At 38.6% G+C, this 17,064-nt stretch overlaps 1 protein-coding gene across 1 annotated transcript in view; it reads left to right on the forward strand.

Annotated features, from left to right (window-relative positions):
- Window positions 1–17,064, forward strand: part of LOC135109485 (uncharacterized) — a 102,332-nt gene that overhangs the window by 26,128 nt on the left and 59,140 nt on the right. Inside the window, exons 13-26 of the mRNA XM_064020864.1 lie at window positions 1,350–2,664; window positions 2,888–3,067; window positions 3,517–3,654; window positions 5,009–5,122; window positions 6,340–6,369; window positions 7,615–7,677; window positions 9,539–9,661; window positions 9,838–10,131; window positions 11,007–11,150; window positions 11,393–11,512; window positions 12,822–12,923; window positions 14,355–14,483; window positions 15,689–15,733; window positions 16,041–16,100. Coding sequence (XP_063876934.1) covers window positions 1,350–2,664; window positions 2,888–3,067; window positions 3,517–3,654; window positions 5,009–5,122; window positions 6,340–6,369; window positions 7,615–7,677; window positions 9,539–9,661; window positions 9,838–10,131; window positions 11,007–11,150; window positions 11,393–11,512; window positions 12,822–12,923; window positions 14,355–14,483; window positions 15,689–15,733; window positions 16,041–16,100 — 2,857 coding nt within the window. The remainder of the gene's footprint in view (window positions 1–1,349; window positions 2,665–2,887; window positions 3,068–3,516; window positions 3,655–5,008; window positions 5,123–6,339; window positions 6,370–7,614; window positions 7,678–9,538; window positions 9,662–9,837; window positions 10,132–11,006; window positions 11,151–11,392; window positions 11,513–12,821; window positions 12,924–14,354; window positions 14,484–15,688; window positions 15,734–16,040; window positions 16,101–17,064) is intronic.

The following is a 17,064-nucleotide window of genomic DNA, read 5'->3' on the forward strand; positions in this document are numbered from 1 at the left end:
CAGTAGAAGTAGATCTGTAACAAGAGGCTGCTTCTTTAAACTCCACTGTATTACTCTGATTACAGTAAACAAGTTGCTGCTTCATAGCTATGGAATTTTGGTGCTGCTGTAGCATAGTAGAATGATTAAGCCATTGAAGTACAGTATCATTAGACATACATATCTCAACTGTATCTTAATGTTAATGAGCAGTTTTAATGCTACAATATTACTTGAATTTTCTGAGGCTTAAGATACTTCAAGGATAATTTGAAACCAGTAAATCTAGTAATGCATTAATTTTAAACAGCTAGTATATGATTCTTGATATAATATTTCTCCCTTTTCAAAAGTTACTTGACCACCACAGGTAACCACATAAAGCTGGCATTCACCTGTGGACATAATGAAAACCGGGCACAAATAAGTATTTCTTATTGTTTATTGACTTTGTAAAATATTAAAGTAATCTGTACATTTTTCAAATAAATATGAAGTTTTTGTTTAGATGGAAAATCGGTTTAGCATTTGGAGGTGCTGATGGATTCCCTTAAATATACACTTCAAAATAAACAGGAATACTGTTAGGTGTTATGTAGGCAGAATATTACAAGTGGGAACAGAAATTCTACTATAAGACAGGATTGTAAGTGGACAGCCTTGACTCCATGGCAAATTGTCCCAACAAGAGCCACAAGTGTTTGGCTCACTTTTGATGTGGGTTTCTCATTTATAACAGCCCTCCCCCTCATAACAGCTGGTGATCCTCTGTCAGATTGCTGTTCATGTTTTCTTTATTGAGATGTACATAATTTTCTTAAAGATGATGTTCAGACATTGCAAAGTGTGAATGACAAAGCTCATAATCAGTTTCATAGTGATCCTTACTTTATTATCTATTGATATATAAGGATTTCTTTCACATTTGAAAAGATTCCCTCATCTTCATCTCACATTTCTTTACTCACTCACTTTTCAAGGACTGTGTAGAACTTTTTAATCATCTTGCTAGTTTGGTAACATTTTATCATGTTTGTTGAAGGTGTTCACATAATATTATTGATGAATCTCATTTTGACCTCTTATTGTAAAAAGTAATCTTGACATGTACTTATACCACAATAAGTCATTGTATGAAGAGGAAGCATAACTTGGAAAAAAAAAAAAAATTATGATATTCATGATGTCATTATTTTTCTGTTAATATGATGTTGACATAAAAGTAGTAAATATTTAAGATCACATCATCACATATATATTTTTCAGATGTAAGTATAACCCTTAGTGTATTACTAGTTCTTATGGAGCAGTATATTTATTCAAAGTTTCAGGCCAATTGTTAGTAATGTTAATGTATGTCTGTTCCGCAGTGCACCGGCAGTGAGTGAAGGAGAGTATGGGTATGACAAGAAGACCAGGAAGGAGGACCAGGTGGACCAAGGGTACCAGAATGAGGAGGAGGGGTGGTATGACAAGGAGAGGACAGATGGTTACTATGGTGACTACAACAAAGAGTGCTACAAGGACGAGGGTTACCAAAATGATAAGAGTGATGACGGGTATGCAGGGGAGCAGTACGACCAGTATGGGTACGGCTACGACCAGTATTCTGGGTATGATGAATATTATGGGTATGATAAGACTGGAGAAAATTATGACTATGCTCAGTATGGTTATTATGGGGAAGATGGGACATGGATTTACTATCAGAATTATGATGGTTACTATGGGTACTATGATGAGGCTGGTGTCTTTCACACTTACAATGAAAACTACAATTATGCCTACCGGAGCAATGAGCATTTGGACTCAATGGCAGAACTGCAAGGTGATATTGGCAAAGCTTATGACTCTTCCAAAGTGATCACTGCTCCCTCCAGCCTTGCCTCAACCTTCACCATCACCACCTCTGCCATCACCACCACCAAGGCTCTCAACTCAGTGCTCCCCACCACCACCTCCTCCTCCACCACTGCAAAGTCTGTGGGCAACCATGTGGCGCCCACACAAACCACACAGCAGAAAGCTGATGGACTCTTCAATAAGTTGCTTCCTCAGCTTCCCATATCTCTTCCCTCCACTCTCACCACCACCACTGTTGCTGCCACCACCACTGCCACCACCACCACAGTCACGACAACACAGTCCAATAGGACACCTATGCAGCCAGCAGTTTCACAAGCTTCAGTTCTCTCACAACAACGGGCAGCACAGCAAAAGATTGCTCAACAAAAGCAACAGCAGCAGCAGCAGCAAGCTAAACCTGCTGCTGGAGGGTTTGGTATTTTTGGTGGAATGAACAAGAAAGGTGGCCTTTTCAATGCCATGTCTGGCATTACGTCCAAGGTGAGTGATACGCTCAACACAGCTGTTAAAGAAGTTTCTGCAACTGCTGCAGCAGCTGCACAGCAGGCTAATGTTGCTGCACAGCAGACAACTAAGGCTGCCACAGCTAAAGCAGCAGCAGCAGCAAAAAGTGCAGGTGTGGTCCCTCCACAGCAACCTCCATTTGGACAAAAGCCTCCTACTACTCAGGCAGGAAAGCAGGCATCTTCCATGGGCAGGACCCTCACCAAGCAAGAGAGTGTTAGGAGTGATAAAATGCCTGTGGATGAGGCAGAGAGACAGTCATTGGCCACCCTGCCAGAAACCACAGATCCCAATTATCAGGCAGAGTTGGACCAGGTGAGTTACAAATTGTCTTTACAATGCTTTCTTTTATACAGTATTATAGATTTCTATATTTACTGCATTACTGACCAGTTCATGCAATAGGCATGAGGATATGCTAAAAAACATTATTAGTTTGCAGGTTTTTGGCAACTGTTTTCTTCTTTGTAATTATATGAGGGTGTAGGGATATTTATACAGTAAGACATTGTTTATCTTGGCCCCTCCCGCCTTGTAGACATCCCTATGGCAGCAGGAGAGCTACGAGACAGCACTCACGGACAAGACACAGCAACGGCAGGACAGTTTCGAGACTGCCCCTGAAGACTCGCTGTATGATGAGGACATTCAAGGTCAAGATGAATACTATGATGAGGACTATGACAGCCACTGGTCCAGAAGAGGGTACCCTGGTCATGTGAGTATAGTGCACAACATTCAAGGGAAGTCATCTGCTGGAATAGGGTAATGATCTCAGCCTTTCAGGTGCATATGGCACAGAGCCTCTTTTGATTTTTTAGGCTATCATAACATAGCCAGGCATGTATTCTTAATCTATTTACTAAAATGCATTCATTAACAAAGTATTTATTGCTGAGCTGGAGGACAAATTGACATTTGTCTTGATATTACTGTAGTTTAGTGCATTGTGCCTTTCAAGTAGACCTAGTGGAAGAACCTTGCATATCTTAAAAGTGGAGAACCATCCAGTTACCTTTAATCACCTCCAGGGCATAGTTTTTGTAGTTAGGATGCATTGATTAAACCCCATCTTTAAATAAGCACAGCAGGTTAGCCATGACCGTACAACTTAAGCCTGGTATTAGTCTCAGCTGTATGCTAAGTTAAGCCTCTGTAACCCATAAGGACCCTTACTACGATGATGATTACTATGATGATGATCGCCGTTCTCAAATCTACGAAGACTACCCAGACTCCTTCGATAATGATGATGTATCGAGCATAGTGGGCACTGAGCGTGGCTTGCCTCGGTACCCATCTCAGGTGAGGCTTGATAGGGTTACCTGCTGTGTTAGAGGTCACTTGCAGTCTCCTCAGTATTCCCTCAGAGTAAACCCTGGAAGAATAAGTCAAGAAGAACTCACCAAAGAAAATGATGAAGATCTATCAGGAGAAGTGTAGGTTGAAGTAAACAAGGAAGAGTGATTGAGGTTACATCTTGTTCTGGCCTGATCAAGCATCTCTTGATAAGTTATAGTTTTGGGCTTGTGTTTGAGGTTCTCCTGATATTGAAATACACAAGGCATAAATTGGATATAGAAGTCAGATAAAAGAAACAGAAAAAATAAATAATGTGAAGAAAGTAGATAAAAAAAAAACTTAAAAAATTCAGTAAAAATTGGCCATTACACAGATTAGAATTTGATGTTTTCTAAGGGGGTTTCTTGAAGTTCTCTTATGTGTGATGGCAAACAAACAAAACTGAGTTAAATCTAGAGAATCTTAAGCTAGGAAAATACAAAAAGAAATTATGCTTAGCTGAAGGATATTTGCAGCCACTCAGTTTGCCTAGAGGTATGAGTGAGCACTGGCTTGGAATTTGAGAAAATAAGTGAATTTAACATTTTGGCTGTTCACTTTTATGTTCAAAATAACTGACAGGGAATATTTTTGAGTGAAAGAAAGTTAAATTCTTCTTGTAAACAAGATATTAGTATGATAGAGTCAAAGTCTTATTATTCATGCCCCCCAAAAATTGTTTAGTATAATAGTGGTGATCTAGCCATTCCTCAGATAGTTGCAGCCATACCTGAATTGACCTGTCAGTACAGCAAGGTTTTCTGTTATTGTGTCTTGCATTTGGTGGTAAGGCTTTACCTTTAAGCAGCATTATCAGCATTGCATGTATGAGGGAATGATGAGGTTGATGAAAATGCACCTTTGTTACTTTAATGCTACATATTCTGCATAATCCTCCAGTAGTTAGTTTGCTTCTTGCTAAGATCTTGAGTCAATACAAGCAGGGATATGCATTATTAACTTTTTACATACATGATGACTCATTTTAAAATGACATGCAAGCATCATGGAAATATTTACTCTTGAAATTATGGTAATTTTGCAAAGATGTACTTTGTATTCTCCTGGATATTTTCAACAGTACAAGGTTGGTACAGCATTATAAATATCTGACTGCATAAGAAATACTCAAATTATTTACGTAAGAAAAATCTTTAAGAATAATTTTGGCAAGGCAGACTGATTTGTAATAACATTTAGAAGATATGTATCTTTAACACTAGTGTGTGTGTGTGTGTGTGTGTGTGTGTGTATATGCATGTATTGATGTTTGTTGAATCTGAGTCAGACAGGTGACTGTGTGCCATATGCCTTTCAGGGTGACAGGTTCTTGGATGGCGACACACAATACTCAACAGAGTATGAGAGTGGCACGGAGTCCAGGGAGGCTGTGAATGACCGGATAGAACCATACCCTGGAGACCTGAGCAAGGTGAGCACATACGAGTGTGTGTTTGTACGTGTGAGAGTGTGTGTGTGTGTGTGTGTGTGTTTGTGTGTGTGTGTGTTGAGATAAGAAGCTGGAAAATTTAGGAGATAGTAGTATGGTGAGAGTGTGAAAGGCCTCTGCTTCTGTACAGTTAACTTTCCACCACAGAGTGTCTCTCAAGTTACTCCTGCTGTGTGTTGAAGGGAAGTATGTATAAATAAGAAGCAGTTCTTTGGAGGTGTTACTTAGTAGGCATGTGACAAAAGATATTCTATTAAAGTAATTTATATGATGATGTATAATTTCACTAACTGTACTGAACTAGTACTTAAAAATCTTGTGAATCATTTGAAAGGTGACTAAATATACATATGTTTTCCCAAAGTTGTGATATTAACTTTGGCATTTAGTTTAATTTTGAGTTTGCTAATAATCTAATGTATTAATTGCAAAGTAGCAGAATTGTGCAGCTTTGCCATAATTTTACTGTAAAATGATCTCTGTAAGACTCATGCAAGGAATGTGGTGAAGGTAAGTGTGAGTCAAGCCCTGTGTGTGTTTTGGTGGTGGTGTGCACTGTGTCTGAGGTTGCCCACTGAGTGGTGCCCTTGACCAGCCTGTGTAGTGTGTCAAGAGTAAGGTGGGTGGTAAGTCTGCAGCATTGTGCTGTTGTGAATCAAAGTAATGGTGTGTGCTGCCACAATAGGCTTATCCCTTCTTAACATTTCATATACCAATTAGTAGTAGTACTGTAGTATTTTTTCTGCAGTTTGCCATGCTCTGTGATAAATTTTATATATACATCTAGTATTATTGCAGGTTTTTGTCTTGATTTTTGTGTGGTTCAAGTAACATTTTTGGAAATCTGCTTTTTTCTTGTCACTAGTGGTGATGGAGGCATGAGTGTGAGTGAGTGTGACTTGGCGTGTGATAGAGAGTGCAAGGTGCGATCTTGGGTCTTTTCCTTCTCTGTTATGATGCCACACAAACACTTAGCTCAAGCTGATTATTTTTATCTGTATACCTAAAAGCTGCAAATATGTGCATTAATCTTACTGAACTTACACCATTGATATGACTCATAATCTGTAAAAATATGCAAAAGGATAACTACTAAAACCAAACATTTATCCAGATCAACTCTGCCTTTTTTCTGTTTCCATCATCCTTCATGCTTTTCTTTGTTATTCAAAACTTCTTTCTATTTCCTTCTTTCTTAGGAAAATGAGGAGAAGCCAAAGGAATCTAAGGTGAATATTTCTGCTTATATTAATCCTGCTAGACTTTTGGTACTCTAGTTCCTCTTCCTTGCCTCATGTGTCCAGATTCACTCGCAGCAACTGCAAACTAGGCTGAGATCTTAACAAAGGTGTCTCCATGCTGGAGCGTATTAGATGAAGCATATACTGATTTATTTCATAATTTCCCTGCAGAGTGGTATATTGTATTACTACAGTATTAACTTTGGCAGTGGATTAGCTTCCCATCTTGATTCACCTACTAGCTTTTTCTAAGAAAAAATTTATTTAGCATTACGTACATGTGTTTCATTTGTTCGTAAAACCAAAAGTACATACATGCGAACACTGTAAATAAGAGCTAATTGAGTTACATATTTTTATGCTTTGTGTCTCAAATTGAATTGCAAGTGGTAGTTGCTTGTATTCAGTCCTGTGCATCTCCATTGTCCATGATATACTGAAATATGTATATCCATTCATTGTGATTTACTTTTGTCATGATTGTCTTTTTTGTCTCATTCAGTTTATATTATCACTGTCATGTCCAGTGTATTGTCCAAGTACAAGTGTACTAATGTTACTACAAGTACCACCTCCACCTGTGATATATGGCCACTGGGAAAAAAGACAGAAAATTTTTCAGCACAGTGAACCAAATTTTGTCAATGTTGACGATGACCAACTTTTCTATTTAGTTACGAGTAACTTTGGTGAGACTTCCTCTGTTTCATCCTATAAATTGTCGGAGGATAATTTTATTTATTCATTTATTTTTCAAGACTTCAGAATATATTTTGGGAATAGTTATAAATTCTCCCCTCCAGAACATGACCTGACTAAATTATCCTTTTCACAGTAGAGACTAGATGAAAAGTTAGGAGTATGATGGAATGTAGCGCTTAGATCAGCTGACCAAACCCCATCACTAGCAGCACTCCTCCCTTGGTGGTCCTCAGATGTACTACTTCAATTTTATTCCCCCTTTATCACTGTTTCGTTGCCTCACGGTCCCATTTAATGAGTTTCAACTATCCCTCCCTTGTATTATTTTCTTCTGAACACAGGCAATACTGATTATTTATTTACTTTTCCATTGTCCTACATATTCTCTCCTGCTCTCTTACAAGCTAAAAACAAAGCTAATAACATAGTACCCTCAATAAATAACGTATAACCAGTCTTTATTAAGAATATTGTTTGGGAGCTGCTCACCTATCATCATATTGACGCTTCCATACCTCCTCCGCTTCCCAGATTATTGATTTCGACATGAAGACTCGGGCGGAGCACGTGAAGGCGGAGAGTGATACCGCAAAGGTGAATTTTAGTTTCTCCAGTGCATGGTCCATTCTTTGCTATCGGCAGCACTCAGATATATCCAGAGACTTAATCAAGATAACTCGCTCAGTATGAAACAAAGCAAGCAACTCTCCCCCCCTACTCCACTCTCCTTCACATTTCAATAAGATTTCACTGCACTGAAATATTTTAAATATATATATTTATATATATATACTATAATTGACTGTCACAGCACACATATACTCCCTTGAGCTTAGTCTTGCCTCTAGTCTCCCCTAGTGTGTGTGTGTGTGTCTCAATGTCCCCTTTAGGTATAGCGAAGTGCCTCATATCTGTGCCTGAGACTGCTTGTAAAAGGTATTCGTAAATTTTTCATCGTACATTTTGATTATTAAAATTGCCTCAGCCAATAAAACACTTTCACTAATGCAAATATAGAATGAAGTACAAGTAAAATTAGTTGGTCACTAAAACACTAAAAGGAAATTTCCAACCACCTGCGTGAATGAAGAGATGCAGTTTGTGTTGAAGGAATGTAGTTGGGGATTCTACAATGAATGAAATCACTACAGAGCAAAATAAAGGATTAGACCTTCATTATGTCACACGTTAGGTATCAAAGATTTACAAGATACTAAGGTACAATACATATAGGTGTTGCATCTCCTATATAGATTATAATGCTGATTACCATATGCCCCACAAAATTATAATAATAATGATACAATATGCATCTGTTTGAAAAGCAGTTATATGTATGAAGAGTTTTATTCATGTTTACATATTAATTGTGTAATTTTTTTCTTCAAACCAAAAATTCACTTAATGCGAGGAACTCCCTGATAGGCTGGTTATGCTCTTTTGTGTATTAAGATGATCATGGCAGTGCCTCTCACAGCCACTTGCCCTCCTTACAGCCAGTGACTGCTCTTTCTTCTCTCTTTACTGCTAATGCTTCTTCATGTGAATTTTCACTTTCCTGAAACATGTTACCTAAGGGCATAAAAGTTTTGTATCACAATATGGAAGGTATATTTACATGTCACACCCTTAATGCTGTTTGCTTTTCTTTTGTTTCCTAAAAAAAAAAAAAAAAAAAAAAAAAAATCAGGATGCCTTAAGCAACATTGTTCAGTGACTTTAATATGCTGCAACATCATGTAGCTAACTGGCTTGTTTGTTCATAAAGGAGCCTTTAGCTGAACAGTGAGAGCAAGTGCCTCTCAGCTGTGTGGTGCTAGATGGAGATGAGTTCATCATCCAAGTCAACCCACCTGTATACCAATGAGCTGCAACAATACTGCTCCACTGAGTTTTGAACCTCAGTGTTTTCATAACAAGTTGACTGGAGATGTACCCTGCCTCTAATGAGTCTGCTTGCCTGATTCTTCTTAAAGAGAGTATGGAAATCTACCATCAATATATTGGCTAATTTATTCATATTGGCACAAGTATTGAATTGTGATATGATGAAGGTCTAACATGCAATAATGAATGACAAAATAAGCTGTCACAGCTTTGTCTACATACCTGTTGCAAATGTTTGTGTGTATGCAGGTGGAAGAGTGTGTGAATGTGATTGATGAATATTTACACAGCTCTTTGGAAAATCTATAATCTTCTCTTTCTATTCCACGGTTTCCAAAATTGTGCACAATCTTTGTATTCTTAGAAAATTTGGCACTAATGTAAAGCCTTGAAAGACTAGCACACATCAGCTCCCCACACATTAGGTATTTAATGGCTTGTGCTAACTGTAGTCTTCCTGGTTCATTAGGAGTGCCAGGAATACTAGACTGTGAGCTTTTAATGCCACCCACATGGCACTGTCACCTGGCTTTCTGTGTTGATGGCACTGAGGTGTGGTTGTTTTTAGGTGTCCCCAGAGGGAGGGTCTACCAGGGAGACCTCAGCAGCTAAAGACAGCAAAAAGATGTTATTCGAGGCAAAGATGATGCAAATGTCCAATGATAAGTCCACAGTAGCGCCCTCTGAGAAGGTGAACACCTGCATGCTCTCTTTGCATGATATCTTGATAGAATTTCAAGGAGTAAGCATAATTAGGTTTCCTAAGATTCATTTCTATGGTAAGAAGTGTGTTGTACCAAAAGTTTATTTGAAACATGTTAAAACCTCATGTTATTAGCTATATAGCTGCTATATGCTGCACTACAGGTTCAGGCTGTAGGTGAGAAACTACAATCTCATTATGATGGAAAGGTTGTTGAAAAGGAGCTACCAGTCCAGTCTGCAGAACAGACCCAAACTGTGGCAGAAGCTCACACTCCGAGCAAAAGCCTGGCTGAGGCTGATGTAAAAGTCATGTCCCAGAACGAGGATGATGTGGCCTCAGGGGAACCCATTAAGACTCAGAATCACACAGAAAAGAGTAAAGATAAACTTTTTAATTTTGAGGCCAAGCTGAGGCAAGTTCAGCTTGGTCCCTCTGCCCAGCCTTCCCAAGTTCAGGTGAATAGAGGCGTCACTTAAACATTCTGCTTTATTTATATCTGGAGCAACTGAACATGGAAATTTTTACAAGATTCTTCCTCTTACAAGATATTATGAGCTTCGACTTTATATCTGAATCACATTGGTTATTTAATTGTCTCCTGAGGCATGTTACATGAATCTCTTGAGGGCGTCCACCCAGCATGTTGAACCATCTGCTTCCTGCATGGCCAGCACGAGGCCTCCTTGGTGGTGGCCATTGGCTACTGACACCCCACCTGCCACTGGTGCTCTTCTTATCACTTTTTCCAAGTCATCACTGAAATACATTCCAAAAATACTCTTTAAGGAAAATTTAAGACAACTTCCTGTCACTTTCTTTCTCATTTTTCCTGTTTCAACTTTGTGAATATGCTTAGTATAGGCATGTCAGCTGCTCTACCAGCACTTCATCTTGTTGGAATCAGTATTACATGGCGGGAAATATTTGCGCATGAGTCTTGACTGCTTCTCTTGACTATTTTTTGACAAATGCAGAATTTACTCTTAAAAATGTTGTGTGTGTTTATATTCTTTACTGCACAGCTGTACTTTTCAGTAGGAAACTCATAGTGAATTTGATTTTAGATATACAGTGAATTCACTAGTCTGTGTACGAGGTTTTCGTAATCTTCATGAAATATACCGATGTCGGAGATTTGCCAGTGAAAATTTAGTGTCACCACATGGATAACTCAGTCGTCTTTGTGGTCTGCTGTTGTTCATTTTGTGAATTTTTTTGTTGATTTGTTGATTTCTGATTATAGAGACTTCTCTCTTTCCTTGGGTTAAGTGTTTAACCTTTGTGAACCTAACACGAGTGATGATGAAATAACTTGACCTTCACTGTTCAGAGTGGTCCCACTGCGACCACCCTGAGCCAGCCCGCTGAGCAGGTATCTAGGCAGAGCTCCTTCGAGGACAAAATGCGACAGATGAAAGGAATACTAAAGCTCCCAACGTTACCTACATCCCTACCCACTTCTTTGCCCATCAAGGTGATTCTTGCTCACATGAGAGGGTTCTGAAATTTATTGAGATACACTTTCTCCTTTCTTCTCATGAATTCATGAATGAGTATTATAATGATGATTGATAATTTTCAGATCCCCTCAAACTTTTTTCTCACTCATATGTGCATGAATATATTTTTGAGGAATACTGCAAACTTACATCTTATTATTCATTAAGATGTTCAGGAACTTCGGGTAATTTCTCCAAACTGTAAATTTTTCCATAGTTACCAGATTTAACAAGAGGCTCAGTGCCTAAACCCCAGGCCAGTGCCGCTGCCTCGGCCACCCGGCCTGCAGCAGCACCAGAACAGGCTAAGGAGGCTGAACACCCACCTCAGCAGAAGGTGAAGTGTAGGAATATTTAATCGCTCTCTCTCTCTCTCTCTCTCTTTTTTACTACAGCTGCTACTCTTTCAGCCAATCAGTAACTTGCATGTGCCACTAACACTCTCCATGTAAAATGCGCTCAGTTGGTGTCCCCGGATTCTTGTGTCCAGGGACACATAGAATGATTGCAGACTGATGGACCAGACCTTACATGTGGTCCTCAGCTCACCTTTGTGCCTGCTTCTCATAGGTCTGTTAGACTGACAGCATAGTGGATGTGAGATCTCGTAATAAAACAAGATTATGTAAGGTTTAATGGTGTACTCGTACATCATAGAGTTGGTAAGAAGCATAAGGAGTAATTTTATCTCACATCCTGCTGTTGTTCATTTAGATGCATACGGTAATTGGTTCCGTTCTCTGAGTGGAAGATTTAACTTTTGCCAAACATGTAACTTGTTTATTTTATGATATCATTAACTTCAATTTCTAAGGTCATATAATGATAGGAGCTTGTTGATTTACCAAAGGTTCCCTGTAATAGCTTACACTGCTCAGCTGAAATGTACTTTTGTAAACTGTCCCTTAGTTTTCAGTTTTGTTATTCTATAATAAGTTGTTTCAGGTGTCAGCAGAGTTAATTATAATAACCACATCAGGATATGTATCATATAAAATATAACTGATAGCCAATTTTTTTCCCTAAGTCAATCCTTCCACTCAGAGGAGGAGGCATAAGTGAGGAGGCTGTGGCACAGGTCCTGAGGCTCTGTCCAGCCAGTGACCATTATAATAGAGTTTGGCAGATTTTTTGCAAGTTCTAGAGAAATTAAACAATAAAAAAGTAGTTTCTTGTACATATTAGACTGCTTATAGAGAGAGAGAAATAACCAAAATAATTTATGACATTACAGTACAACTATGCTCTAAATATCATTATAAAGAAACTTATATAGCACCTTTGGCTTCTATAAACATAGGTAGCAATATCTTGTAGACTGGCTGAACATCAGTGTAATGATGCTAGTGTACAGTTAACTTTGTCTTAGAATAAAGGCTCTGTGAGTTATATATATATATATATATATATATATATATATATATATATATATATATATATATATATATATATATATATATATATATATATATATATATATAAAAGATGCAAAGCATGAAATACATGATATCTTGAAAACATTTTTCATGTCTAAATCAAAGGTGGCTTATATGGCATATCTTATTAACATGAAATGTTGCTTGAAATGAATGAAATCTAAGACTCATTCACTCAGTAAGGTTTTTCTTGTAACTTGTGACTTTTAGGTCACCCAGCCAGACAAAAGCAGCTCTGAGCCTGCAGCAGACCAAGCCAAGAAGGACACATTTGAGGAAAAGATGAAAGCTTTGCAGAAGCCCAGCTCTGAGGTGATTCTGGCTCTTGTAAAGCCTTTGTATTTTTGCCAAGTGCTTTTTTATTACTGTTTGAATTCTCCTCCAGGAAATCAAGCATACAGTTTTGCACCTCAGGTGTTTTGATCAGAAATTTGACCAAGTGTCTCACTACCTTGCATAATTTTCTAATGCACATCAAACCTTTTAGCTTCACTCGTACACATTTTATTCGTGGTGGAGTTTTGCGCATGCTGTGCAGCAATGCGAATCACCTGATGATAACCCAACCCTCATCACAACTCCCATGAGCATGTCCACCCCCTCTCAGCTCATAACCTCTTCATGTCTTACCTGCTCACTGCCCAGGGCAGTCATCTGAGAACATCTACGGCAGTACATACGTGTAGCATGACTACACCCTCCGGACTATGACTACTCCAGTATTCTTGCTGGTCTATGCTTTCACTGATACTCTCTTGCCTATACTGATTTTTCTCCACTCTTTTTTCATTCAACTTGCACCAGCAGTAGTTTTGCAAACTGCACTAACATATCTTTACTAACTTTATTGCTAGCATTTATTTTATTTCTTATTGAGTCTTGCATGATGACTACCTAATTAAGAAATAGAGTTTTTACTTTACTAATGGGTGAACCATGCCTTTTGTTAAACTAAATAATGGCAATGATGAAGATTTGTTTTTAAGATTTATGAAGAATGCAATACCAGCCAGTGTTATGACTATCTATTCACAGTATTGTGAGGGGTTACTGAAGGCATGCATCATGTAATGCTGAGGGTGTGGTGTTAATGTGACTCAGCCTCTCTGGCCAGTCCATATAACCTTGAAAATACTACTGATTAATTGTTGTATTGTTAGTTATAAAACTTTGAAAATATTGCATTGTTGTATTGGATTCTTTTCAGTGAAAGTGATTCTTCTTGGCAGTTTATGTTCTACAGTGTTTGGAAATAACTTCATGCTATACACTGGAATAAAACAGAAGTTATAATATGTAAAATATGAAAATATTAATTCATGCTTTGTTGTGAATTACACCATAATCATTGCCACTTGCCAGATTTCTTTTTCACCCTCTAAAGTAGAATCTCTGTCTTTTCCTTGGCCAATTTTTGTCTCACTGTGTCCTGTTCATCTAAGTTTGTGTGTATTTCTTTTCTCTTCTCTACCTTATCATTGTCTTTGTGCCTCTCTTTTGTGTTTTCTCCTGTTCCACAATCTTCATGTTTCTGTCTTTGTCTCTATCCTTTCTGTCTGTTTATCTTGGTGTGTCTGACTCTCTTAAGAAACATCTCACCCTTATCCTCTTTTCTTTGGCACTTCACACACACACACATAGGATAGTCAATTATGTAGTCATTTTCTTTGATGTGCTTTAATGTGTTTCTTGCTTTTCCAAACTTCTACTTCAACTTTTGCTCTCCCTTCTCATATGCGATAGGCACAGGTGCAGTTGGAACAGCAGCAACAAGCACAACAACCACAACAACAACCACAACAACCACAGATGAAAGAGTCAGAAAAGTCAGTCGAGGAGCAGAAGTTGGTAGCCGAGCATGGGAGCCACCCAGTCAGTACCGGCAGTGACGTTATTGCATCCTCTACTAACATTCCCATTGTCATCATTACTGATGCTGCAACAGACACCACAACATGCACTGCCACACCTATCACTACCGCAAACAGTACCACCATCACAACACAACCAACAGATTCAACAGAACTTTCTACCACAATAATAGCCTCTTCAACCACTAACACTTCTATCACTACTGTAACCACATCTACCATCACTAGCACTTCAACTACTACTACTTCAACAACCACTACTCCTACCACACAAACCACACCTTCTGTGCCCACCCCAATCATGACTACCTCGAGTGTTATGGATGCCCAGGATAAGGTTCCTGAAATAGCAGAGAGGGTGGAGCAAGCAGCAAAGACCCCCTCAGCACCGCCAGTCACAATGGAGGTGATGCCACAGCCCCACTGGCCAGGGCTGTTGATGTAGCAGTGGCATAGAGTATTATTGAAGTGTCTGTATGTTGCTGCTGCTACTTTGTCACCTTCTCTGGCTCAGAACTGTGTTAGCTGAAGCCAGAATTTATAATTATAGCTGGCTGCTTTGCTCATTTTGCTACAGTTTAGGATAGCAGTGTTGTAATTTTCTTTCCCTGTACTTCTTTGGCCATTGAAGCAATGGAGATTTTCATGTTTGAAAATTAGATAAATTCCTAATGGAAATTTTGCTGCCGCCATTTGTCACAGAGCTAGCATGGAAAGATTTAAGTTCCGCTCGTGTATTTTGCTAATATATTTGCTGGCAGTTGTGGGAAACCATATGTCCACCCATAGTTGGGTTAAGTGCAGTGGCCTGGTCTTTGGATACTGCCCTTGGGTAGTGTGTAGTGCTGCCCGAGATTGACACCCACAGATACCACTACAGTTTCTTTTCTGTTCCTCCTCTGGGCTCTGCTGTCTGACTGCCAAAGCTTCTTGTATTCTTAATTTTGATATGAGACTTTCTTGCAGTCTTTTTTCATTCATATACTGTATGATAAAAGCCTGCTGTATGATTTGACTTACTGATACTTTTCTATTATATATTTTATTTAAATGATTGTTTCTGCTTCTTTGCCATACTGCTTGATACATTCTTATTTTTCAGTGAGCTCATTTTTTCTGTACTACTCTCTTGATCTTACAGAGCATCCAGAGGTGTTTGTTTTATCCCCACTGATATTAAATTATTTTAAATTACCTTCCCCACAGCCAACCACAGGAGACCAGCCAACAGAAGTGCCAGCTAGTCAAGAGGTGAATATTCAATCAACCACATGTATATAATTCACCTGAAAAAAATGACACATGTTTAATTTCTTGCTTGTTTTCAACTTGGAATCACATTTAACCAGATATTTTCTGCAAACCAACAGCCCTGCATGTTGTGCATTCATATACATATTGAACATTCTTAACTCTGAGTGTGACATTATCTTGCAGTGTATGTACACACATATTCTTGGCAATGAAGTGACCATATGAATGCATAAGTAGCAGATGCACCTGGAACAGTGATGTCTTCTCTTTCTACACCTGAAATGCATTATCTCTCAATTCTTAGGGTCAGGTTGAGGTTCCCCAACAACCCACGGAAGAAAAGGCAACAGTTGTTGATGAAAAGGTGAATCTTCTTCCATGTATAGGATTCTTATAATTGCTCCTTAGCACATAGGTAGCAATATTTTTCTGGCCTTCCTAATCCCAGCACAGTCCCTCCTGCTGGGGCCAATAGTTTGAAGCTTCTCGTAGGATGGTAAGAAGAGACCTGAGGCACAATTTTTAGTAGTTCATCCTGTCTTCTGTGCTCAAGTTTCTTTCCACACTATTGATATGACTTTTCTCCTGGATTTCCTTATCTTGGGACTGGATGAATGGTGAATACTCCGAAGTGCTTTCTCCCACCACTGAGTGAAACCGTGTTTTTGCATTTCCAAAATAATTCCTGCCATAAGACTTGTTTGTACTATATTGTGCATTTCTAAACGGTTACTGTTCTCTCATATCTAAAAAACAAAATTTGTGCTGATTTATCGCTTTACTGATCCACGCTCAGCGCAGAAGAGCTTTCTGCTCTTCTGCCAACGTGCATGTTAAAGCAGAAGATGCATGACCTCTGTGCGCATGACTGATACTCACTGTTGATTTTATCTTTTATAATCTACCTCTCATTCCCCTTTGAATTTGTAATTAATAAGGGTGTCTCCAAGCACTCCTCTTGGTTGGTGCCATCAAATGTATATACATGCTTCTAAAATATTAACTAAAGATGCTTAATTTAATTTAATATTTTCTTATATCAGGTAATACACTTGCACTGTATTTTACTTTGGCCTTTTTCTCAAATGTATGATTATTATAACCATATGATGAGGGTTTAGTAGCTATTTATTCTTGGATTAACTTTTAGTGGTTAGAATTCAATGACTTGGCTAGTGATAGAGAACTCCCTAGCTCATATACTTGTACTATCCTACCCACCAGCATACTGTAGGTGCGAGTAGTGATAGGATGCTGCAGTGGTGTACCTGAGATATTAATATGTGCACAGTCCTGCAGCTGTAGTTTTGGTAACCATTTTGATTTCT

Source organism: Scylla paramamosain, chromosome 19 (genome assembly GCF_035594125.1).
Source record: "Scylla paramamosain isolate STU-SP2022 chromosome 19, ASM3559412v1, whole genome shotgun sequence".
Taxonomy (NCBI): Eukaryota; Metazoa; Arthropoda; class Malacostraca; order Decapoda; family Portunidae; genus Scylla; species Scylla paramamosain.